General features: G+C 46.5%; 1 protein-coding gene across 2 annotated transcripts in view; it reads left to right on the top strand.

The window, feature by feature from the left end:
• Positions 1-27,365, top strand: part of LOC139416600 (plexin-A1-like) — a 281,448-nt gene that overhangs the window by 16,058 nt on the left and 238,025 nt on the right. For both annotated transcript variants that reach the window (XM_071165454.1, XM_071165455.1), the window contains exon 2: positions 21,783-23,149. In XM_071165454.1, the coding sequence (XP_071021555.1) occupies positions 21,977-23,149 (1,173 nt within the window). In that variant the 5' untranslated portion in view covers positions 21,783-21,976. The remainder of the gene's footprint in view (positions 1-21,782; positions 23,150-27,365) is intronic.

The following is a 27,365-nucleotide window of genomic DNA, read 5'->3' as shown; positions in this document are numbered from 1 at the left end:
GTGGTATAGACCCAGACAGATGGCTATATTATCCAGGCTTATATTCCCCAGTGGGCCACGGCTGTTTATACTTCAGAGGTGTACTGAATTTACGTAATTGCTTGATTGGATGAATTGCCTGAATTACCAGCCTTTACCACATATCAGAGGCTACCAACCTGACAGAGATCAACCCCCCTCCACCCCTTCGCCCTCGTGCAGCTCCAATAGAGTGTTATTCCCCCAGGGATGGTAGAGGCGCAGGGGTCAGTAAAGGCCCTAAAGGAAACAGGCATGTTCTTTCTGTTCCTCTTTTATTTATTATTACAATAAGCGCTATAAGGCGTGGAGCCATGCTAACCCTATCTCCTTACATAGCTGGAATGCTTTCAGGCCCTGCACTAATCAGAACCACAACCACAGCAGCTAGAGCTGCCCCATGCCAGAAAGCCCAGAAGGATTCTCATACAAACCTCCACAGTCCTGAAGGATTCCCATACAAACCTCCACAGTCCTGAAGGATTCCCATACAAACCTCCACAGTCCTGAAGGATTCCCATACAAACCTCCACAGCCTGAAGGATTCCCATACAAACCTCCACAGTCCTGAAGGATCCCATACAAACCTCCACAGTCCTGAAGGATTCCCATACAAACCTCCACAGTCCTGAAGGATTCCCGTACAAACCTCCACAGTCCTGAAGGATTCCCGTACAAACCTCCACAGCCCTGAAGGATTCCCTTACAAACCTCCACAGCCCTGAAGGATTCCCTTACAAACCTCCACAGCCCTGAAGGATTCCCTTACAAACCCCCACAGCCCTGCAGGGTTCCCTTACAAACCTCCACAGTCCTGAAGGATTCCCTTACAAACCTCCACAGCCCTGAAGGATTCCCTTACAAACCTCCACAGTCCTGAAGGATTCCCTTACAAACCTCCACAGTCCTGAAGGATTCCCTTACAAACCTCCACAGCCCTGAAGGATTCCCTTACAAACCCCCACAGCCCTGCAGGGTTCCCTTACAAACCCCCACAGCTCTGAAGGGTTCCCTTACAAACCGCCACAGCCCTGAAGGATTCCCTTACAAACCCCCACAGCCCTGAAGGGTTCCCCTACAAACCGCCACAGCCCTGAAGGATTCCCTTACAAACCGCCACAGCCCTGAAGGATTCCCTTACAAACCGCCACAGCCCTGAAGGATTCCCTTACAAACCCCCACAGTCCTGAAGGATTCCCTTACAAACCGCCACAGCCCTGAAGGGTTCCCTTACAAACCGCCACAGCCCTGAAGGATTCCCTTACAAACCCCCACAACCCTGAAGGATTCTCTTACAAACCCCCACAGCCCTGAAGGGTCCTCTATGGTCGATCACTGTCACAATAGTGTATTACTCCTAGATGGAGTAATGCACTTTTCCATTTTAAAATGGACTGGTCCTCTATGGGTGACATTCAGTTTCACTCAGCCATTGGTCTATATTAGTTTAATCTCTTAACATGTCCTTTGAAAAGCAAGCATGGTTAATACCAGGGCACATAGTCAGAGCACAGAGGGCAGAGGAGAGAGGGGAGGAGGATGTAGATTTAAAAACACAATATATACAAAAGTATGTGGACACCCTTTCAAATGAGTGGATTCGGTTATTTCAGCCACACCCATTGGTGACAGGTGTATAAAGTCGAGCACACAACCATGCTATCTCCATAGACAAACATTGTCAGTAGAATGGCCTTACTGAAGAGCTCAGTGACTTTCAATGTCGCACCTTCATAGGATGACACCTTTCCAACAAGTCAGTTAATAAAATTTCTGACCTGCTAGAGCTGGCCTGGTCAACTGTAAGTGCTGTTATTATGAAGTGGAAATGTCTAGTGGTAGGTCACAAAAGCTCACAGAACGGGACCGCCGAGTGCTGAAGCACGTAAGCCCGTAAAAATCGTCTGTTCCCGGTTGCAACACTCACCACCTAGTTCCAAACTGCCTCTGGAAGCAACGACAGCACAAGAACTGTTCGTCGGAAGTAGCCGCATACAAACCTAAGATCACCATGCGCAATGCCAAGCATCAGCTGGAGTGGTGTAAAGCTCGTCATCATTGTACTCTGGAGCAGTGGAAACGCATTCTCTGGAGTGATGAATTACGCTTCACCATCTGGCAGTCCGACGGACAAGTCTGGGTTTAGCGAATGCCAGGAGAATGCTACCACAATGCCCCAATGCATAGTGCCAACTGTAAAGTTTGGTGGAGGAGAAATAATGGTTTGGGTTTGGCCCCTTAGTTCCAGTGAAGGGAAATCTTGACGCTACAGCATACAATGACCTTCTAGACGATTCTGTGCTTCCAACTTTGTGGAAACAGTTTGTTGAAGGCCTTTTCCTGTTTCAGCATAACAATGCCCCTGTGCACAAAGCGAGGTCCATACAGAAATGGTTTGTTGAGATGGGTGTGAAAGAACTTGACTGGCCTTCACAGAGTCCTGACCTTAAGCCCACCAAACACTTTTGGGATGAATTGGAACTCCGACTGCGAGCCAGGCCAAAACGCCCAACATCAGTGTCCGACCTCACTGATGCTCTTGTAGCTAAATGGAAACGCAGAAATGTTCCAACATCTAGAGGTAAGCCTTCCCGGAAAAGTGGATGCTGTTATAGCAGCAAAGGGGGATCAAGTCCATATTAGTGCCCATGATTTAGGAATGAGATGTTTGATGAGCACGTGTCCACATACTTTTGGTCATGTAGTGTATTTTCCCTCTACTCACATCTGACCAGCCATCTGCACATTAATGAGGAATTATATTTATATTAAAGATGCAAATGTAGCCTTTAAAAGAGATTGAAACGCTGAGCGGAAGTGTGCGTGGCGGGTACTTTATCTGGGTGCTCTGTTCATTAGCCTGGTGTAATTGTGTTATCACAAACTCAAGCGGCAGGAACTGAAAAGGTCACCGGAGCGCCGGGGATGACACGGAGGTGTTCACACAGACTGATGCACACAAACGCTGGAGCGCACACACACATGCACGTAAATACGCACAGACGCACTCACGCACATGCGCACAAGCACACACACACACACACACACACACACACACACACACACACACACACACTTTTAGAAGCTATTATTCCCCTTTAGACTTTGACCCTACATTCAAAATGAATGTCCTTCTTCCAATGGAATTAGGTGCATCATGGTGTGCCTGCGCCTGTGTGTGTGTGTGTGTGTTTGAATGTCTGTGTTTGTGTGTCCATCCCAGTGTATGTGTTCCCCCCTATGTGTACGTGTCTGCTCACCTCAAGTGGCAGCATTTAATCAAGCATGTCACTCCTCTCTGAGCTCTTAAGCTAGAACCTGAATGTCTGCTTCTTAATATCCTGTTGTATGAATCATGTGTGTGACTTTGAGATGCATAGGAACAACATAATCATCTACGGTAGGGAAGAGAGCCATAGGAACATTCCAGATAGCCTGGTGCTGTGCTGTTTCACAGTGAAACCATACCCATCCCTGTTGTAGCTGATAGCAGGATGAAAACAAAACAACAACATTGGCTCAGTGAGGTGAGGTAGTGAGGCTACCTTCTGCATGAACACATCTACAGTTGGAAGCTTGCCTGGTAACCTGCTCCCTGTCCTCCTCTCCTCTCTTCCTCCCCCTCAGCGGTTGTCCTCCCTTGTTTCCTCCTCTCCGAGGGTGTGTCATAAAGGTGGCTACTGGTTGTAACTGATCTGTGCTGCTGCAGTCTGTCAAACAGGTCTACTCTCCCTCCCTACAGTCTGTCAAACAGGTCTACTCTCCCTCCCTGCAGTCTGTCAAACAGGTCTACTGTCTCCCTCCCTATGTGTGTGTGTCTCCCGCTCAGTGTCATAACATATTTTCAGTATATCTAATATATATAGTATATATAGTGCAATTGGGAATGTAGTTACGTTACAGCCTTATTCTAACATTGATTCAATTACCGACGCCCCATCACACACAATACCACGTAATGAAAAAGCAAAAACAGGTTTTTAGAAATGTTTGCAAATGTATAAAATAAAACTTTACTCAGTACTTTGTTGAAGCACCTTTAGCAGTGATTACAGCCTCGAGTCTTCTTGGGTATGACACTACAAGCTTGGCACACCTGTGTTTGGGGAGTTTCTCCCATTCTTCTCTGCAGATCCTCTTAAGCTCTGTCAGGTTAGATGGGGAGCATCGCTGCACAGCTATTTTCAGGTCTCTCGAAGAGATCTGGCTCTGGCTGGGCCACTCAAGGACATTCAGAGACACTCCTGCATTGTCTAGGCTGTGTGCTTAGGGTCATTGTCCTGTTGGTAGGTGAACCTTCGCTCCCATTCTGAGGTCCTGAGTCCTCTGAAGCAGGTTTTCATCAAGGATCTCTCTGTACTTTGCTCCGTTCATCTTTCCCTCGATCCTGACTAGTCCCCCAGTCCCCACAGCATGATTCAATCTTGGTTTCATCTCCTTGAACCCTATTGCTCAGTTTGGCCGGGCAGCCAGCTCTAGGAAGAGTCTTGGTGGTTCCAAACTTCTTCCATTTCAGAATGATGCAGGCCAATGTGTTCTTGGGGACCGTCAATGCTGCAGACATTTTTTGGTATCCTTCCCCAGTTCTGTGCCTCGACACAATTCCTTCGACCTCATGGCTTGTTTTTTGCTCTGACATGCACTGTCAACTGTGGGACCTTATATAGACAGGTGTGCCTTTACAAATCATGTCCAATTAATTGAACTTACCACAGCTGGACTCCAATCAAGTTGTAGAAACATCTCAAGGGTGATCAATGGAAACAGGATGCACCTGAGCTTAATTTCGAGTCTCATAGTAAAGGGTCTGAATAATGAATACTTTATTTTTTAATTGATTAAGTTGAGATTTTTTTGTCACTGGCTTACTCACAATAACCCATTGTGTCAAAGTGGAGTTCTGTTTTTCAATTTTTTTACAAATTAATTATAAATGAAAAGCTGAAATGTCTTGAGTCAATAAGTATTCAACCCCTTTGTAATGGCAAGCCTAAATAAACAAATGTGATTAACAAGTCACATAATGAGGTGCATGGACTCACTCTGTGTGCAATAATAGTGTTTAACATGATTTTTGAATGACTACCTCATCTCTGTACCCCACACATACAATTATCTGTAAGGTCCCTCGGTCGAGCAGTGAATTTCAAATGCAGGTTCAACCACAAAAACCAAAGGAGGTTTCCCATCTCCCAGTGTCTGGTGGAAAGCAGACTATACCAGGTTTTCCACTAGGATTTTGCCTGTGCTTAGCTACATTCCGTTTCTTTTCTATCTTGACTAACTCCCCAGTCCTTAACGATTACAGGCATACCCATAACATGATTCAGCCACCACTATGCGTGAAAATATGGAGAGTGGTACTCAGTGATGTGTTGTGTTGGATTTACCCCAAACATTACAGTTTGTATTTAGGTCAAAAGTTAATTGCTTTGCCACATTCTTTGCAGTATTACTTTAGTGCCTTGGAAGATTTTTATTCTGTACAGGCGTCCTTCTTTTCACTCTGTCAATTAGGTTAGTATTGTGTAGTGACTACAGTGTTGTTGATTCATTCTCAGTTTTCTCCTATCACAGCCATTACACTCTGCAACTGTTTAAAAGTCACCATTGGCCTCATGGTAAAATCCCTGAGTGGTTTCCTTCCTCTCTGGTGACAGAGTTAGGAAGGACGCCTGTATCTTTGTCGTGACTGGGTGGATTGATACACCATCCAAAGTGTAATTAATAACTTCTCCGTGCTCAAGGGGATATTCAATGTCTGCTTTTTTAAGACCTATCTTCCAATAGGTGCCATTCTTTGCGAGTCATTGGAAAACCTCCCTGGTCTTCGTGGTTTAATCTGTGTTTGAAATTTACTGCTCGACTGAGGCAGATATGTGCGGGGTACAGAGACGAGGTAGTCATTCAAAAATCATGTTAAACACTATTATTGCACACAGAGTGAGTCCATGCAACTTATTATGTGACTGGTTAAGCACACTTTTATTCCTGAACTTATTGAGGCTTGTCATAATAAAGAAATAGCTTTACATTTTCTATGAATTTGTAAAAATGTGTAAAAACATAATTCCACTTTTACAGGATAGAGTATTGTGTGTGTGGGCCAGTGAGGGGAGGTAGTGAGGATACCTTCTGCATGAACACATCTACAGTTGGAAAACCGTGATTATTTTGTGATTATCAAACCGAAAACAAACCGACCTTAAAAAGCGCTATTACTCAGCACTAGTACTGTTCTTAGAGTTTTACCCAGAAACACTCACTGCTGTAATCACTGCCAAATGTGATTCTAACATGCATTGACTAAGGGGCATGAATACTTTAAATTAGCAAACATTTCTGGGATATTGTGTGTAGATGGGTGAGGAAGAAAATATATTTAATCCATTTTGAATTGAGGCTGTAACACAACAAAATGTGGAATAAGTCTAGGGATACGAATACTTTCTGAAGGCACTGTGCAAACCCATACATCCCTAAACCAATGCATACAAACACTTACACTTTCTTAAACATGTCAAGAACAACTTTAGAAACATGTACACATGCACACGATCGTGCACACACACACGTTATGTTCTTCTATCCTCGTGGGGACCTAAAGTGTATTTCCATTCAAAATCCTATTTTCCCTAACCCTAAACCTAATTATATCCCTAACCTTAACCCTGACCCCTTACTCTAACCCTAAACCTAATTATATCCCTAACCTTAACCCTGACCCCTTACTCTAACCCTAAACCTAATTATATCCCTAACCTTAACCCTGACCCCTTACTCTAACCCTAAACCTAATTATATCCCTAATCTTAACCCTGACCCCTTACTCTAACCCTAAACCTAATTATATCCCTAACCTTAACCCTGACCCCTTACTCTAACCCTAAACCTAATCATATCCCTAACCTTAACCCTGACCCCTTACTCTACCCCTAAACCTAATTATATCCATAACCTTAACCCTGACCCCTTACTCTAACCCTAAACCTAATTATATCCATAACCTTAACCCTGACCCCTTACTCTAACCCTAAACCTAATTATATCCCTAACCTTAACCCTGACCCCTTACTCTAACCCTAAACCTAATTATATCCCTGACCCCTTACTCTAACCCTAAACCTAATTATATCCCTAACCTTAACCTTGACCCCTTACTCTAACCCTAAACCTAATTATATCCCTAACCTTAACCCTGACCCCTTACTCTAACCCCTAACCATAATTGTATCCCTAAACTTAACCCCTAAGCTTAAAATAGCCTTTGCCCTCATGCAGATATGGCAGATGTCCCCATGAGAGACAATTGCCCTTGCTTAACAATCCTTGTGGGGTCTTTTGGAGATTTTAGGTCCCCACAAGGATAGAAGAACCAACACACACAGACACACACACACACACACACACAGACACACACACACACACACACACACACACACACACACACACACACACACACACACACACACACACACACACACACACACACACACACACACACACACACACACACACACACACAGAGAGAGAGAGAGACACACACACACACTCACACACACACAGAGACACACACACACACACACACACACTCACACACACTTAAGTAAATAGGCCAGTGAGCGGAGAATGCACAGTGCCTGAGGATGTGATCTAGTACTGGGAATGTGTGCTGAAAAACCTAGCTGCTCTCCCTCACAGGCCTTGTTCTGGGATTTGAAATCCCTCTGACTGTATGCTAAAGAGAATCCCTGAAGTGTTTTTAAGTGCTTCTAAAATCCAAGAAATGTTGTATTTTATCATGGAATTTGCTGTAGATAATCGAAGCTGGCTCCAAACTGCAGTGTGGTAATTGTGCTATTTAAGAAAATGAGTTGGTCCTGTTAGGCTTGTATTGCTCGGTCAAAAGTCGGCTCTCAGCCTGTATCAGGGATCGCTTCCCTCTCATCAGACAGAGAGAGAGGTAAAGGGAGGGAGAGAGACTGAGCGAGGGAGAGAGGGAGAGGGAGAAGAGGGATAGAGAAGGAGGAAAAGAGTGAGAGAGAACACTTCTATACTTCTGCCATGCACAAATGGAAAGTGGATGTAGATGCCCAGCCTTCAGGGAAGAATAAGGGTATTTGTCTTCTTTTGGACTTCAGTTAATGCAATTGAAACTGGTTTTATGCATGCTGTGGAGCTTTAACTCCTGCTATAAAATGAGGTCATTGTCAGAAATGTATTAGACTATCCAAAGAGAGAGGGTGTTGACTCTGTCTATTCCGCAGGAGGGTGGCTGCTTTACTGCTATATCTCCCAGGCTCTACCACACTCATATCACATTGTTATTAGGTAACATACCAACGACAACACATGTTTGGGGACTATATAAATGCATGGTATGGTGTATGGTATTGGCAGTGTTTGAATGTCGCTTTTGAGTGCATGTGGGTGCATACAATGCAAGAAACTGTTGGTTTCTAGAATGATTGATCTATCCCATTCTCAGTCGCCAGCTAGTTGGTTTTGCAGTGCTGTGTGACTGCTGTGCTCCTGCAGTGTGATAGCTTTGGACTCTACCTTCCCTGGGAAGTCAGGCGACCGTGGATTTTAAGCAGCCAGACCAAATACCCAGGGTAGGCAGTATCCTTTATAGCTTTCTCCTTGGAGTGCCTTAGAGTTTATTATGACACTGCCATCTTCACAGAGACACAGTTTGTTGTTTTTTAGGAGTGCTTTCCCACAGCACAGGGGTCACAGGAATATACAGTGCCTTGCAAAAGTATTCATCCCCCTTGGCGTTTTTCCTATTTTATTGCATTACAACCTGTAATTTAAATGTATTTTTATTTGGATTTCATGTAATGGACATACACAAAATAGTCCAAATTGGTGAAGTGGAGCGAAAAAAATTACTTGTTAAAAATTAAAAAAAATTAAACAATTTAAAAAAAAAAGTGGTTCGTGCATATGTGTTCACTAGAGGTCGACCGATTATGAGTTTTCAACGCCGAAAACGATACCGATTATTGGAGGACCAAAAAAAACAACAACTTATTTTAACTTAATATAATACATCAATAAAATCAATTTAGCCTCAAATAAACAATGAAACATGTTCAATTTGGTTTAAATAATGCAAAAACAAAGTGTTGGAGAAGAAAGTAAAAGTGCAGTATGTGCCATGTAAGAAAGCTAACATTTAAGTTCCTTGCTCAGAACATGAGAACATATGAAAGCTGGTGGTTCCTTTTAACATGAGTCTTCAATATTCCCAGGTAAGAAGTTTTAGGTTGTAGTTATTATAGGAATTATAGGACTATTTCTCGCTATACCATTTGTATTTCATATACCTTTGACTATTGGATGTTCTTATAGGCACTTTAGTATTGCCAGTGTAACAGTATAGCTTACATCCCTCTTCTGGTCCTTACCTGGGCTTGAACCAGGAACACATCGACAACAGCCACCCTCGAAGCATCGTTACCCATCGCTCCACAAAATCCGCGGCCCTGGCAGAGCAAGGGGAACATCTACTCCAAGTCTCAGAGCGAGTGACGTCACCGATTGAAACGCTATTAGCGCGCACCCCGCTAACTAGCTAGCCATTTCACATCGGTTAAACCAGCCTAATCTCGGGAGTTGATAGGCTTGAAGTCATGAACAGCTCAATGCTTGAAGCATTGCGAAGAGCTGCTGGCAAAACGCACGAAAGTGGTGTTTGAATTAATGCTTATAAGCCTGCTGCTGCCTACCATCGCTCAGTCAGACTGCTCTATCAAATATCAAATGATAGACTTAATTCTAACATAATAACACACAGAAATACGAGCCTTTGGTCATTAATATGTTAAAATCCGGAAACTATCATTTCGAAAACGAAACATTTATTCTTTCAGTGAAATATGTAACCGTTACGTATTTTATCTAACGGGTGGCATCCCTAAGTCTAAATATGGCTGTTACATTGTACAACCTTCAATGTTATGTCATAATTATGTACAATTCTGGCAAATTAATTACGGTCTTTGTTAGGAATAAATGGACTTCACACAGTTCGCAACGAGCCAGGCGGCCCAAATTGCTGCATATACCCTGACTGCTTGCATGAAGAAATTCATGTTAGCAGGCAATATTAACTAAATATACAGGTTTAAAAATATATACTTGTGTATTGATTTTAAAGAAAGGCATTGATATTTATGGTTAGGTTTGGTGCAACGACAGTGCTAAATCATCACCCGTTTGGCGAAGTTGGCTGTGAGTCGATTTTACAGGCACCACATCGATTATATGCAACGCACGACACGCTAGATAAACTAGTAATATCATCAACCGTGTGTAGTTAACTAGTGATTATGTGAAGATTGATTGTTTTTTTAAGTTTAATGCTAGCTACCAACTTACCTTGGCTTCTTGCTGTCCTCGCATAACAGGTCCAATGTAAGGCAGGTGGTTAGGGCGTTGGACTAGTAACCGGAAGGTTGCAAAAACGAATCCACTAGCTGACAAGTTAAAATCATTCTGCCCCTGAACAAGGCAGTTAACCCACCGTTCCTAGGCTGTCATTGAAAATAAGAATGTGTTCTTAACTGCTTAACTTAACTGCTTAACTTAACTGCTTAACTTGCCTAGTTAAATAAAGGTGTAAAAAAAATATGGATTTCCAATTGTTATGAACTTGAAATCGGCCCTAATTAATCGGCCATTCCGATTACAGTTTTTTTCGATTGCTAAACGACAGTGGGCACAACTGGAGTCACATGTGCAAAACTCTAACTACAGTCTGCACTACCAACAGTCACCTGAGCTAAACAGTTCACATCACCTGCAAAACTCATTCCAAGCAACACAACTCTTAACACATGGCTCAAAACACGCTCAGTGCAGCCAAACACTATGCACAACCCTCACTGAGATAACACACACTGTCACTCAGAACACACTGAGAGTAAAAACACTAGCATCAAACACCAATACAGAAAATACAAACTTTTCATCTTTACAGTTTGAACAATTTCAGTGACTTCATACAAAGTAATATTTTCTTCAAAGAAAAGAGTGACATTCTTTCACATGATTTATTACAATTTTTAGAACATAACAATTCTTTAAGGTAAATGAAAATTAGCAGTTTGCTTCAATAGTCTGTAGTAATTTACGGAATTACAGTAATGAGAAAAAAAAGGTAGAAACTAAAAGTACATACTGTAATTCGAACAAATAATTGAGGGGCTAATCCTGCCTCTCTCTAGCATCAGGCCACAGGTTTTCTTCAACATCACATCTAATGTTTTCTCTTGCCATGCACCTGGGGAAGAACCTTCTGGAGTGCCTTATCCATCCCTGGCAGTCCTCTGGACTCGTGTCCTCACATCCGGCACTCATGGCTTCCAAAAGAGACATTTGGTCATGTGGGTGGTGACCAAACACTTTCCACCTCCAGGCAGAGAAAAACTCCTCTATTGGGTTGAGGAAGGGTGAATATGCAGGCAGGTACAAAACCATAAATCTGTGATGTGCTGCAAACCAATCTGTGACAGCTGCAGAGTGGTGAAAAGCAACGTTATCACAAACTATGACAAAAACTTGGGGGTTTCTTACTGGCTGGCTGTTCTGCTGGCACTAGCTGAGCATAGAGCTGTTCTAGGAAAGCTATAAGCCTTTCTGTGTTGTATGGGCCAATGAGTGGTGTGTTGAGAAGCAAACCATCATTGGCCATTGCAGCACACATGGTGATATTTCCCCCCCTTTGGCCTGGAACCTCCACAGTGGCCCCTTGACCTACAACATTCCTTCCTCTGCGCCGTGTTTTGGCAAGGTTAAATCCAGCTTCATCGATAAATACAAATGAATGTGGTCTTTCCAGTGCTTCCACCTCCATTACTATCTGAAAAACAGTAAGTGCACAGTTTTACTGTAGAAATGCTAGTGTTTTTTTTTACTGTAAATATTTTGTATAGCTGTGTACGTAACCTCAGACGTCTTACCTGGACATATTGGTATCTTTGCTCTTTTACCCGTTCACTGTTTCTCTCGAACGGTACAGTGTATAACTGTTTCATTGTAACTTGGTGTTTCTTTAGGACTCGAGCAATAGTTGTTGTGCTGACAGAATTAACATTTTCAAATATATCATTATCAGCCAGCACTCTATCTTGAATCTCCCGCAGTTTTATTGCATTGTTGACAACAACCATGTCAACAATAGCATTTTCCTGCGCATCTGAAAATATTTTTCCTCTTCCCCCTGTTGGGGGCAGCCTTTGGGTCCTGTTGTAAAAATATATTTTACAGTCAAACTTACTGTAATATATATCTGTGTAAATATTCTATAATTGCAATACAAAATAGATTCCTGTAATGTTTTCATTTACTGTAAGGATGTAACTCTCACCTGTTTGCATGATGGAAAATTCGCATTACAGATGCCACTGTGGATCTTTGCAGATTGGGTTGCACCCTCAACCCTGCCTCTCTCAATGAGAGACCATGGTTCACGACATGGTCTATAAGTGTAGCCCTTATTTCATCTGAAATAACAGCTCTTTGTCTTCTTTGTCTTCCTCCACGCATCCGCCCTCTCCCTGCCACCCTTCTCCCTCCACGAACCCATCTTCCTTGTTCCATTTCCAAAATGAGTCTTTCTGAGCTCTACCTACAGTATATATACTGTAATATGTGTGTGTGTTCACTAACAAGTCTAAAACAAGACACCTGCTTAGCCTTTCAGCTGAAATTGCAATCAGCAGTGTTTGAAAGGCACAAGGCTGAAATCTATTCCGTTTTGAATGTGTGGTTCACAGTTTTGACAGCAGTGTGTTAGCATTTGAACAAAGTGCTGTAAATCCACAGTGTTGTGCAGGTTGTGGTTAAAGTCATGGGATAAGTGTGTAGAGTTTTGAAAACTGTGTTCAAGCAATGAAAAACGAACTAGAGTTTGGTCCACATGAACTGCTGCTGTGCAGACTGTAGTTAGAGTTTTGCACATGTGACTCCAGTTGTGTCCACTGTCGTTTAGCAATCGAAAAAAACTGTAATCGGTCGACCTCTACTATTCACCCCCTTTGCTATGAAAACCCTAAATAAGATCTGGTGCAACCAATTACCTTCAGAAGTCACATAATTAGTGAAATAAAGTCCACCTGTGTGCAATTTATTTATTTATTTTTTATTTCACCTTTATTTAACCAGGTAGGCTAGTTGAGAACAAGTTCTCATTTGCAACTGTGACCTGGCCAAGATAAAGCATAGCAGTGTGAACAGACAACAACACAGAGTTACACATGGAGTAAACAATTAACAAGTCAATAACAGAGTAGAAAAAAAAGAGAGTCTATATACATTGTGTGCAAAAGGCATGAGGAGGTAGGCGAATAATTACAATTTTGCCGATTAACACTGGAGTGATAAATGATCAGATGGTCATGTACAGGTAGAGATATTGGTGTGCAAAAGAGCAGAAAAGTAAATAATTATAAACAGTATGGGAATGAGGTAGGTAAAATTGGGTGGGCTATTTACCGATAGACTATGTACAGCTGCAGCGATCGGTTAGCTGCTCAGATAGCAGATGTTTGAAGTTGGTGAGGGAGATAAAAGTCTCCAACTTCAGCGATTTTTGCAATTCGTTCCAGTCACAGGCAGCAGAGAACTGGAAGGAAAGGCGGCCAAATGAGGTGTTGGCTTTGGGGATGATCAGTGAGATACACCTGCTGGAGCGCGTGCTACGGGTGGGTGTTGCCATCGTGACCAGTGAACTGAGATAAGGTGGAGCTTTACCTAGCATGGACTTGTAGATGACCTGGAGCCAGTGGGTCTGGCGATGAATATGTAGCGAGGGCCAGCCGACTAGAGCATACAGGTCGCAGTGGTGGGTGGTATAAGGTGCTTTAGTAACAAAATGGATGGCACTGTGATAAACTGCATCCAGTTTGCTGAGTAGAGTATTGGAAGCTATTTTGTAGATGACATCGCCGAAGTCGAGGATCGGTAGGATAGTCAGTTTTACTAGGGTAAGTTTGGCGGCGTGAGTGAAGGAGGCTTTGTTGCGGAATAGAAAGCCGACTCTAGATTTGATTTTAGATTGGAGATGTTTGATATGAGTCTGGAAGGAGAGTTTACAGTCTAGCCAGACACCTAGGCACTTATAGATGTCCACATATTCTAGGTCGGAACCATCAAGGGTGGTGATGCTAGTCGGGCGTGCGGGTGCAGGCAGCGAACGGTTGAAAAGCATGCATTTGGTTTTACTAGTGTTTAAGAGCAGTTGGAGGCCACGGAAGGAGTGTTGTATGGCATTGAAGCTTGTTTGGAGGTTAGATAGCACAGTGTCCAAGGACGGGCCGGAAGTATACAGAATGGTGTCGTCTGCTTAGAGGTGATACGCCCGCAGCAAGAGCAACATCATTGATATATACAGAGAAAAGAGTCGGCCCGAGAATTGAACCCTGTGGCACCCCCATAGAGACTGCCAGAGGACCGGACAGCATGCCCTCCGATTTGACACACTGAACTCTGTCTGCAAAGTAGTTGGTGAACCAGGCAAGGCAGTCATCAGAAAAACCAAGGCTACTGAGTCTGCCGATAAGAATATGGTGATTGACAGAGTCGAAAGCCTTCGCAAGGTCGATGAAGACGGCTGCACAGTACTGTCTTTTATCGATGGCGGTTATGATATTGTTTAGTACCTTGAGCGTGGCTCAGGTGCACCCGTGACCGGCTCGGGCGGAGCTGTTGGCCGAGGATGGAGTAGCCAGGAGGAAGGCATGGCCTGCCGTTGAGAAATGCTTGTTGAAGTTTTCGATAATCATGGATTTATCGGTGGTGACCGTGTTACCTAGCCTCAGTGCAGTGGGCAGCTGGGAGGAGGTGCTCTTGTTCTCCATGGACTTCACAGTGTCCCAGAACTTTTTGGAGTTAGAGATACAGGATGCAAATTTATGCCTGAAGAAGCTGGCCTTTGCTTTCCTGACTGACTGTGTGTATTGGTTCCTGACTTCCCTGAACAGTTGCATATCGCGGGGACTATTCGATGCTATTGCAGTCCGCCACAGGATGTTTTTGTGCTGGTCAAGGGCAGTCAGGTCTGGAGTGAACCAAGGGCTATATCTGTTCTTAGTTCTGCATTTTTTGAACGGAGCATGCTTATCTAAAATGGTGAGGAAGTTACTTTTAAAGAATGACCAGGCATCCTCAACTGACGGGATGAGGTCAATATCCTCCCAGGATACCCGGGCCAGGTCGATTAGAAAGGCCTGCTCACAGAAGTGTTTTAGGGAGCGTTTGACAGTGATGAGGGGTGGTCGTTTGACTGCGGATCCGTAGCGGATACAGGCAATGAGGCAGTGATCGCTGAGATCCTGGTTGAAGACAGCGGAGGTGCATTTGGAGGGCCAGTTGGTCAGGATGACGTCTATGAGGGTGCCCTTGTTTACATATTTAGGGTTGTACCTGGTGGGTTCCTTGATGATTTGTGTGAGATTGAGGGCATCTAGCTCAATCCAGGTGTCACATGATCTGTCACATGATCTCAGTATATATACACCTGTTCTGAAAGGCCTCAGAGTCTGCAGCAGTACTAAGCAAGGGGCACCACCAAGCAAGCAGCAAGCACCATGAAGACCAAGCAGGTCAGGGACAAAGATATGGAGAAGTACAGATCAGGGTTGGGTTATAAAACAATTTCCGTAACTTTGAACATCCCACCGAGCACCATTAAATCCATTATTAAAAAATGGAAAGAATATGGCACCACCTGCCAAGAGAGGGCCACCCACCAAAACTCATGGACAAAGCAAGGACAGCATTAATCAGAGAGGCAACAAAGAAACCAAAGATAACCCTGAAGGAGCTGCAAAGCTCCACAGCGGAGATGGGAGTATCTGTCCATAGGACCACTTTAAGCCGTACACTCCACAGAGTTGGGCTTTACGGAAGAGTGTCCAGAAAAAAAGCCATTGTTTAAAGAAAAAAATAAGCAACCACGTTTGGTGTTCGCCAAAAGGCATGTGGGAGACTCCCCAAACATATTGAAGAAGGTACTCTGGTCAGATGAGACTAAAATTGAGCTTTTTGGCCATCAAGGAAAATGCTATGTCTGGCGCAAACCCAACACCTCTCATCACCCCGAGAATACCATCCCCACAGGGAAGCATGGTGGTGGCACCATCATGCTGTGGGGATGTTTTTCATCGGCGGGGACTGGGAAACTGGTCATAATTGCAGGAATGATCGATGGCGCTAAATACAGGGAAATCCTTGAGGGAAACCTGTTTCAGTCTTCCAGAGATTTGAGACTGGGACGGAGATGCACCTTCCAGCAGGACAATGACCCTAAGCATACTGCTAAAACAACACTTGAGTGGTTTAAGGGGAAACATTTAAATGTCTTGGAATGGCCTAGTCAAAGCCCAGACCTCAATCCAATTGAAAATCTGTGGTATGACTTAAAGATTGCTGTACACCAGCGGAACCATCCAACTTGAAGGAGCTGGAGCAGTTTTGCCTTGAAGAATGGGCAAAAATCCCAGTAGCTAGATGTGCCAAGCTTATAGAGACATCCCCCAAGAGACTTGCAGCTTTAATTGCTGCAAAAGGTGGCTATACAAAGTATACACTCAAGTGTTCTGTTTTTTTGTCTTATTTCTTGTTTGTTTCATAATAAAACATATGTTGCATCTTCAAAGTGGTAGGCGTGTTGTGTAAATCAAAAAATACAACCCTCCAAAAAATAAATTTTAATTCCAGGTTGTAATGCAACAAAATAGGAGTGCATTGTGTTTGTAGTGCATTGTGTTTGTAGTGCATTGTGTTTGTAGTGCATTGTGTTTGTAGTGCATTGTGTTTGTAGTGCATTGTGTTTGTAGTGCATTGTGTTTGTAGTGCATTGTGTTTGTAGTGCATTGTGTTTGTAGTGCATTGTGTTTGTAGTGCATTGTGTTTGTAGTGCATTGTGTTTGTAGTGCATTGTGTTTGTAGTGCATTGTGTTTGTACTGCATTGTGTTTGTACTGCATTGTGTTTGTAGTGCATTGTGTTTGTAGGGCATTGTGTTTGTAGTGCATTGTGTTTGTAGTGCATTGTGTTTGTAGTGCATTGTGTTTGTAGTGCATTGTGTTTGCTCTTGGTCTGTAGTGTGTGTGGTGTACCGTGTTTGGTCTGTAGTGTACTGTGTTTGGTCTGAGGTGCATTGTGTTTGGTCTGTAGTCTGCCGTGTTTGGTCTGAGGTGTACCGTGTTTGGTCTGAGGTGTACTGTGTTTGGTCTGAGGTGTACTGTGTTTGGTCTGAGGTGTACCGTGTTTGGTCTGCTGTGTACTGTGTTGGTCTTTAGTGTACCGTGTTGGTCTGTAGTGTACCGTGTTTGGTCTGTAGTGCATTGTGTTTGGTCTGTAGTGTACTGTGTTTGGTCTGGAGTGCATTGTGTTTGGTCTGCAGTGGTAGTGGACGTGAGGACATGAGTCCAGTCTGGTTTAGAATATATTTGATCCTTTAAATCCCTCAACTCAGGAGGATTTCACAATATCAACATACTGTACATACTTACTGTACATACTCACTCTAAGGATTCTAACTCCCAGCCTTTATCACTGTGAATGACTGTGTGTCTGTGTCAGCACCTGTTACCCCATGAAGCTGTTGGTGTGTGTGGGTGTGTGTCACACGTGCGCAGGATTGAGAGGCCTAAGCTGGCTGGCTGCTCCAGTGGCCAACTGAACTGAACTGCCATTGAGTCGATGTATCCTTGATGGGGCAGAGACTCTTGTCTGCGCTAATCCCTGAAAAACACAAGTGTGTGTGTGTGTGTCTGTGTGAATGATGTGGAGGCCTGGCGTCTTGCGAGGAGCGGGTAGGTGTTTGTGTGTGTGTGGAGGCAGCTGTCTCTGAGGTCACTGTGTCAGGCATGGAATGCAGTACAGTGTAAAAAGCGCAAAGTGTTCTTACTCAGGGCCTTGCATGAAAAGCCAGCAGAGCCACACTGGAAACAGCAGCACTCCAGCAGCAGCCATCAGTGCAAAGTCACACAGCCAGCCTCATAGCCAGCCTCAAAGCCAGCCTCACAGCCAGCCTCATAGCCCGCCTCATAGCCAGCCTCACAGCCAGCCTCACAGCCCGCCTCACAGGCACCCTCACAGCCAGCCACACAGGCAGCCTCACAGCCTTACTATTACAGCTCTATGGCCTTATGGCCTCCAGCCTGCCCCAGAGCCCAGCCTACCCAGAGCCCAGCCTGCCCCAGAGCCCAGCCTGCCCCAGAGCCCAGCCTGCCCCAGAGCCCAGCCTGCCCCAGAGCCCAGCCTGCCCAGAGCCCAGCCTGACCCAGAGCCCAGCCTGCCCAGAGCCCAGCCTGCCCCAGAGCCCAGCCTGCCCCAGAGCCCAGCCTGCCCAGAGCCCAGCCTGCCCAGAGCCCAGCCTGCCCAGAGCCCAGCCTGCCCCAGAGCCCAGCCTGCCCCAGAGCCCAGCCTGCCCCAAAGCCCAGCCTGCCCCAGAGCCCAGCCTGCCCCAGAGCCCAGCCTGCCCCAGAGCCCAGCCTGCCCAGAGCCCAGCCTGCCCCAGAGCCCAGCCTGCCCACAGCCCAGCCTGCCCCAGAGCCCAGCCTGCCCCAGAGCCCAGCCTGCCCAGAGCCCAGCCTGCCCCAGAGCCCAGCCTGCCCAGAGCCCAGCCTAACAGAGCCCAGCCTAACAGAGCCCAGCCTAACAGAGATATCAATGTGTTTCACCACAAAAAGACACTGTCTGCTTCCTAACCCTATTTTTCAACACTCATTTGCAAACTGTTGGGAAAGGGACCATTTCCTACACTCCAGTATCCATGCACTTTGTAAATATGGTTTTGGAACATAGCTTACTTATTTTATTGTGTTCTTCTTGTTTTATATTTTGTGTGCTTTTGCTCTACCTTGGTATTTTTAGTGCTACATTGATATTGATACTTGATATTATGTTGATACTTGATATTGATACTGCATTGTTGGGTTTGGAGCTGGCAAGAAGGCATTTCACTGTACTTGTGCACATGGCATTAAAACTTGAAACTGAAAATTGTTTTAATCTCTCAAATTGCATATTTAACAGTTGTATTGTTTTGCTGTCTTTGTCAGCTCTTTATTTCCCAGTGAAGACACTATTTATTTCCCTCCCTCCTTGTCCGCGCCCTGACGGAGGCACTCGTTGCTTTGGGACATTTATACCAGATTGACTTGTGTTGCTGCTCATACACTGATTTTGCCTTCTCATCAGAAACACACTTCTGTTATGATGGGGTTTGCTGGGCTGGATTGAGAGGCTTGGCCCTGTGAACATACATACTAGTATGGCAGCTGGTAAGCTAGGCAATACTTTCTGACTCATCTCAGTCTGTCCTTTCCTCAATCCCCCCCTCGCTCCCTCCCTCCCTCCCTCCCTCCCTCCCTCCCTCCCTCCAGAGACCTGTGAAATGCCAGTAGAGGAGTGTGAGGTGAATATGATTTGAACTATTAGTTCCTTGTCTGTAGGCCTTGGAGATGAATTGTAATAGAAGTTCCATGTTGTTGAAGTTTCTGAAGTAATCGGTTCTGATCTGCCGTAGGACGACACACAATTGGCCTAGCGTCGTCCGGGTTAGGGAGGGTTTGGCCGGTAGGGATGTCCTTGTCTCATCGCGCACTAGCGACTCCTGTGGCGGGCCGGGCGCAGTGCGCATTAACCAAGGTAGCCAGGTGCACAGTGTTTCCTCCGACACATTGGTGCGGCTGGCTTCCGGGTTGGATGCGCTCTGTGTTAAGAAGCAGTGCGGCTTGGTTGGGTTGTGTATCGGAGGACGCATGACTTTCAACCTTCGTCTCTCCCGAGCCCGTACGGGAGTTGTAGCGATGAGACAATATAGTAACTACTAACAATTGGATACCACGAAATTGGGGAGAAAAGGGGGTCAAATGTATTAAAACACAAATAAAAATGTTTATTCTGTATGCTTGGGAGTGCATAAACTGTATGTGTGTGCATACATAAGTGTTTGTTTGCGTATCTGCCGTTGATAGACAGTAAAGGATGGAGTCTTTCCTCTCCTATGTGAGGTGTTGCCTGTGGCTTGCCTCCCTCACCCAGACTCTGATATGACCTCCATGTTAAAGATGCAGGGTGTATACATTTGCTTAAGTATGAGGCCCCAGTTTTGTGGCCGGTGCTGTAATTGATATGCCACAAGCAATAAATCAGTGTTGGCGCTGTGGCTCGGGGGCCGCTATCTGAGGAGGCAGGTTGAGCCCAGCCCAGCTGTCCGTCCGTCCGTCTACAACACAACCTGCCTCAGACTCCCTCTGCTCTGCTCCGCTCTCTGCAGCCAATTCATTCATTTCTCCTGCCTTGGATTTCCTCCGCCAGGCACAGCCCTGTGAGTTCAGGTGCATTACTGACTGACTGGCTAATAGCAGCCATCACCGACATCCTCCATCTCTCGGGGAAGGAAAAGGCATTGTTTTGCCATGAAGACTAACGACCACTCCATCACTATCCCGATTTCTCCTTATCCATCTCTCTTCCACTCAACTTCTCTCTCTGCTCTAATCCTTTCTTCCATCTCTTGTCACTCTTTTCTCTTGAAACATCTTCTGTGTCTAATTCAGTCTCCTCCAGACATTAAACAGCCAATTCAGTCAAAGCACCGTCATATGTTGGTTCAGGGACCATGTTTATTTTTCGTTAAAGTGATAGAATGTTGTGATAGTTATGCACCTTGTAGATGGACCTGTGATCTATACTATCCTTTTGATATCTCCAGAGAAACATCTCAAAAAAGTGGGTGTCTAATCACTGATCTGTGATTATAATGTGTAGGCATTCATGCTTGTGTGTGTGTGTGTGAGAGAGAGACTATGTAATCTGAAGCGTTTTACATCAGTAAGTGGGGCAGTGCGTGGTGAATGACTGAGTTGAGACGATGGTAGGTTTTGTGCCACAATGTGTCGGTGGGCTGGAGAACAGTGGGTTCATACAGCAGGGCATGATGGCTGACTGGGACTGGGACTGGGACTGGGACTGGGACTGGGAGAGGGGGGGGGAGAGAGAGAGAGAGAGAGAGAGAGAGAGAGAGAGAGAGAGAGAGAGAGAGAGAGAGAGAGAGAGAGAGAGAGAGAGAGAGAGAGAGAGAGAGAGAGAGAGAGAGAGAGAGAGAGAGAGAGAGAGAGAGAGAGAGAGAGAGAGAGAGAGAGAGAGAGAGAGAGAGAGAGAGAGAGAGAGAGAGAGAGAGAGAGAGAGAGAGAGTAATCTTTTATTTCTCATTCTGGTCCTTTTATAGTCTCAGCTTCATCTACTGCTCACAGTTGTACAGTGTAACATGTAAACCTGCGATATTATGAATTGTTTGATTATAAGGTCACGATACATTTACCTACTGTAAGTCATTCTGGATGGTGAAAGGGTGAACTCTCCTATCGCAGTACACAGTAGTGGATGTACTTCGAGCTGCATCTTGCAACGCTGGCTGTGCCTGGCCCTCTGCAGTGCTGCAGGTGACGGTGAGGATCCCGGCAATGTGTGTAAAATATATATGACGACGCACCATGGTCTGTCTGCCTAATGCTTTATGTTGAGTTAGTCAACAGGCTGGCAGGCTGACATGCTCATCAAATGTTGTATAGGATTCCCCCGAAGGCCCTGTTGTAATTGATGAATGTTTATGTATTCTGACTTCTTTTTGCCCTCACCGCTCTGCGTGGCAGGCAGAGCTTTTAAACCTCTGTTCAGTCGATAGGGAGAGAGCGTTCCCTGATCCTGTCTCCTAATGTGTGTTCTTCCTTCCCTTTGCAGGGCTGGCGGCCGAGGCGCTGGGGTTGATGTTATAGACGACAGAGCAGAGACACAGAGCCCAGAGGACGCCAGGCCAGCACTACTCCACCATCCCTCCCTTCCTTTAGCCTGGTGTAGGACAGCCACAGCTCCAGTAGAGGAAAAGGAACGCAGACACACACCCAGAAACCTCTCCTCACCTAGTAGAGCCCAACATGACCTCCCACCCCACCCCACCCCTGGGAGGCCCTCTTCTTCCCTTCCTCCTCCTGCTGTCGGGGGTGTTCGCCACCACCCCCAGCGACCTCAGGTCCTTCTCCCCTCCAGAGGGGGGGCTCACACACCTGGTGGTCCACAACAAGACAGGTGAGGTGTATCTGGGAGCCGTCAACTGGATCTTCAAGCTGTCCAGCAACCTGACCAAGCTGCGTAGCCACGTTACAGGCCCTGTGGTGGACAACGAGAAGTGTTATCCCCCTCCTGGGGTCCAGTCCTGCCCTCACGAGCTGACCCAGATCAGCAACGTCAACAAGCTACTGCTGCTGGACTACGGTCAGAACCGCCTGATCGCCTGCGGCAGCACCTCCCAGGGAATCTGCCAGTTCCTCAGGCTGGACGACCTGTTCAAGTTGGGTGAGCCCCACCACCGTAAGGAGCACTACCTGTCCAGCGTGGCCGAGGCTGGCACCATGTCTGGGGTGGTCATTGGTGGAGATGCGGCCGGAAGCGGAGGAGAGGCCGGCAAGCTGTTTGTGGGCACGCCCATTGACGGCAAGTCGGAGTACTTCCCCACGCTCTCCAGCCGCAAGCTGATGGACAACGAGGAGAATGCCGACATGTTCAGCTTCGTCTACCAGGATGAGTTTGTCTCCTCGCAGCTCAAGATCCCCTCGGACACGCTCTCCAAGTTCCCCGCCTTCGACATCTACTACATCTACGGCTTCAGCAGCGAGCAGTTTGTCTACTATCTGACCCTGCAGCTGGATACCCAGCTCACCTCGCCCGACGCCAGCGGGGAGCAGTTCTTCACCTCTAAGATCGTCCGTCTCTGCGTGGACGACCCCAAGTTCTACTCCTACGTGGAGTTCCCCATCGGCTGCACCAAGGACGGGGTGGAGTATCGTCTGGTGCAGGACGCCTACCTCAGCCGACCCGGGACCAAGCTGGCGCGCTCACTGGGCATCTCAGAGCAGGAGGAGGTGCTGTTCACGGTGTTTGCCCAGGGTCAGAAGAACCGGGCCAAGCCCCCCAAGGAGTCAGCCCTGTGCCTGTTCACCCTGCGCCGCATCAAAGAGAAGATCAAGGAGCGCATCCAGTCCTGCTATAGGGGAGAGGGGAAACTGTCACTTCCCTGGCTGCTCAACAAGGAACTAGCCTGCATCAACTCAGTACGTTTTCCTTTCAGTGTGTGAATGAATGATAGTTCTGTAGATGTTGATTTTGGTAAAGCACCTCTTTCTGAGTGAAGTTTCAGTTTTTAGCTTCATGAATCCAGAATGTGTGTGAGAGAGGGGAGAGAGGCTCTCTCTGGTCTGTCCCTGGAGACTGGAGCATACAGTATGTGCTGCAGGGAGGGAGGTAGAGGGTAGAGAGCTGCTGTCTCTGGGGGTCGACCCACCCCAGCTAGATCTCAATTAGAAACACTCTCACACTGACTCACACATCCACAACATTCTGTTGTTAGAACTCTGTTGTGACTCAATCAACTGAGTCACAGCGAAGCAGCTAACCTCATAGGCCTTTTCAGATTGCAGATGTGGAGATCTCGTTATTTTCTTCCTCTCCCTCTGACACTCCCTCTATCTGCCCTCTCCCTCCTCTCCCAGCATCCCTCTCTATTCTCTCTCTCTCCTCCTGTCTCTTTATGGATGTGGCTACAGCCCTGTTCCCGGGCCACCCGGGCTGCTGTGTGTGGGATTTGTGGACCGTCACTCTGTTTGCTGGGAGTCTCCCTTCTCCTCCGGCTCTAATTGATTTATATAGTCCTGAGGCTGTTGTCTGTCGCCTGGTGTCACCCCTGTCCTCACGGGACTCCTTGCCTGGAGGCTGCAGACTGGGGTCGGAGCCGAGGCTGAGGTCGGAGCAGAGGCTGGGGTTGGTGCCGGGGAGAGGGCGGAGGGGAGGCCTGCACAGGGAGGAAGATTGTGAGCGTGCATTTCTGATGGTTTGATAATCACCTAGGCTAGGCTGGCAGGCAGGCTTCTCTTGCCCTCACAGGCTCACAGGCCAGGGGAAACACACAGGGCTCCCTTGGCTTGGCTGGGCTTTGTAGTGGTCAGTCTGCCATTTCTCATGTTATGCAATCCCGATTGTCTCCCTAATATGTTTTCCTCTGCTAGGCACAGGCTAGCAATGCACAAGGACAGTCATATACCTCCAGTCACTGGGATGACGTGACATGGAGAGAGGAAGAGATGGCTGTTGCATTATAGATGTAAGGGTAAATGATTGTTGTGAGATATGTTCTCCTTTAAAGCAACGTTTAACAGTGCCTTGAAGCAGCTCTCATCTCACTGGGCCCAGCTCTCTGTCGTGGACGTGGGTGGGGTACTCGCTCTCTCGCTGTCTCTCTCTCGCTCTATCTGTCCTCTTGTGCTCTCTCTCTCTCCCTTCCCCATCCCCCCCCTCTATCTCTTTCTCTCTCCCCTCTCTTTCTCCCCCCCACTCTCTTCATCAGATCCAGGCTGAGAAGGAGGATTAGCCTACCACAGCCGTGGAGAGGAGAAGAGAGCAGAGTAGTGGGGGCGTCTTCTCTCTGTGCTGGATGCTTGGCAGACAGTGAGCAGCCAGCTCTCTAGCTTGTATTAATGGTAATAACCGTGGCTATTCTAATGGCAGGCTGGGGGCAACCTGCTGAGGTAATGACGGCAGCATGTCTGACTGGTCCAGATGAAAAGATTGCGCTCCTTCCTTCTGCTCTCTCCGACGAAAGTCCTCCATCAACACTCATTGCCAACGTCCAGCTCATGCATTATTCACCTGGACTGTGTCTGAAATGGCACCCTATTCCCTATGTAGTGCATAAGTAGTGGTCAAATGTAGTGCCGGTAGGGCATGTTGGACAAGCCAAACATTTCGGTCTCAGCCATGTCCTCACCTTCTGTTATTTAATTGTGCTTGATAACAATCCCCCCAAATCAGAAACCCCTCTGCCTCACTGCACCATACAAACAATTAATGTCACTTTCTGTCTCGAAACTACAATGACTTAAAGCACCGACACCGGGATGAAATATCTATTTGGAACAGATGCAACAGAAATAGAGACAGGGACATATGGAAAGAGAGAAAAGGAGAGAGACATGGACAGATGGAGAGAGAGAAGAGGAGAGAGAGACAGGGACAGATGGAGAGAGAGAAGAGGAGAGAGAGACAGGGACAGATGGAGAGAGAGAAGAGGAGAGAGAGACAGGGACAGATGGAAAGAGAGAAGAGGAGAGAGAGACAGGGACAGATGGAAAGAGAGAAGAGGAGAGAGAGACAGGGACAGATGGAGAGAGAGAAGAGGAGAGAGAGACAGGGATAGATGGAGAGAGAGAAGAGGAGAGAGAGACAGGGATAGATGGAGAGAGAGAAGAGGAGAGAGAGAGGGACAGATGGAGAGAGAGACAGGGATAGATGGAGAGAGAGAAGAGGAGAGAGAGACAGGGATAGATGGAGAGAGAGAAGAGGAGAGAGAGAGGGACAGATGGAGAGAGAGAAGAGGAAAGAGAGACAGGGATAGATGGAGAGAGAGAAGAGGAGAGAGAGACAGGGATAGATGGAGAGAGAGAAGAGGAGAGAGAGAGGGACAGATGGAGAGAGAGAAGAGGAGAGAGAGACAGGGATAGATGGAGAGAGAGAAGAGGAGAGAGAGACAGGGATAGATGGAGAGAGAGAAGAGGAGAGAGAGAGGGACAGATGGAGAGAGATAAGATGAGAGAGAGACAGGGACATATGGAGAGAGAGGAGGAGAGAGAGACAGGGACAGATGGAGAGAGAGACAGGGACAGATGGAGAGAGAGAAGAGGAGAGAGAGAGAGGGACAGATGGAGAGAGAGAGGAGGAGAGAGAGACAGGGACAGATGTACAGGCATTGACAGGCAGACAGACAGACAGACAGACAGGCAGACTAGCAGACAGACAGACAGACAGACAGGCAGGCAGGCAGGCAGGCAGGCAGGCAGGCAGGCAGGCAGGCAGGCAGGCAGGCAGGCAGGCAGGCAGGCAGGCAGGCAGGGCAGGGCAGGGCAGGGCAGGGCAGGGCAGGGCAGGGCAGGGCAGGGCAGGGCAGGGCAGGGCAGGGCAGACAGACAGACAGACAGACTAAGGCTAGTCATGCAGCACACATGATGTCTCTTTTCTGCTCACCATGACTGAGACGCTATATGAGACTATGTATGATATGTAAATGAGATACACTACATGATTGTCCTTTATTACCATCTGCTCTGGTGCTTGTGATCGATCAAGGGCATGTCATGGGGATATAACGATGATTTTATACAGGCCTCATGTTTCATAGAGCCAGACAGCCTCTCCAGTTCGTTAGCACGACCTTGGACTCTATTACTGTATTGATGATCAGAGCTCCGAGATTATTTTACACAAAGACATTTACACCCATAATGAAGTTCTTGACCACCATTTGAACTATCTGTCATGGATTCTGACAGGTTTTGTCACTTCCAGTTGGAACACATCAGAATCATAATGGAGTCAGCAGAGACCGAAGCTGCAGTTCAAACTCTCCCAGTTTCAGACCGATGACTTGAGTGTTAGGTTGCTGCCTGCTTGTCATGTGCTGTTATGAGAGCCTTAATAATGTCACTACTAATGACAGCTCCATACAGGCATTATGGCCGTATGAATTCCAGAATGGCCCCAAGTGGCCTGCTGATGATTTTAATAGCTCACTCAAACTCCTCCTCCTTTCCAGTGATTGGCCAGTCCGTTGTAGTGTAATGCAATGCTGGAAGTTTGAAAGTTACGGGTCACCTTCCATGCCAGCTGCGGGCTCATTTCCAAAACCATGTAATGTGCCCATAAAGACAACAGGTTTAGCATCGCTAATGAGCCTTTCAGCATGTCCTCAAAATACAGAAAAGAGCAAAATAGCAAAACAGAACAAAATGGCCACCACCAGTAAAGCCTGTGTTCTTTGGAGGTGTGTATAGAGCAGAGGCACGTCTTGGCCTGTGAAGGAGAAGCATTGCGATGCATAGCAGCATTCCCCTGCTCTGTGTGTATAAACAAGACTGTGTTTATTGTCTGGGCCAGGGAGAACATTTGAGGAAAAATGGCCTCCAATAACCAACAGAGAGGGGATGAGAGAAAACCAGCCTTAGATCCTCACAATGAGTGCATAATTTTGTTTATTAATATTGTAACGACCCTGGGTTTATAAGCGCGGAAATCGACTCTGCCACACGAGCATGCTTTTACAGCACAGTCGATAGCGTGCCGGACCTCGGGCTAGAAGGTCGAGGGTTCGAGTCCTGCTCCCTGCTGTTTCATTGCAATATGATTCAACGTTGATCACTTTGGTGGGGGGATGACATGTTATTGTCTTTGGGGGTGACACTGTCTTATGGTTCAAAGTCTTTCCTCTGAGCCAAAGCTGCC

Source organism: Oncorhynchus clarkii, chromosome 9, assembly GCF_045791955.1.
Source record: "Oncorhynchus clarkii lewisi isolate Uvic-CL-2024 chromosome 9, UVic_Ocla_1.0, whole genome shotgun sequence".
Classification (NCBI taxonomy): Eukaryota; Metazoa; Chordata; class Actinopteri; order Salmoniformes; family Salmonidae; genus Oncorhynchus; species Oncorhynchus clarkii.
Note: the sequence above shows the minus strand (reverse complement) of the source record. Positions and strands in the feature narration are given on the sequence as shown.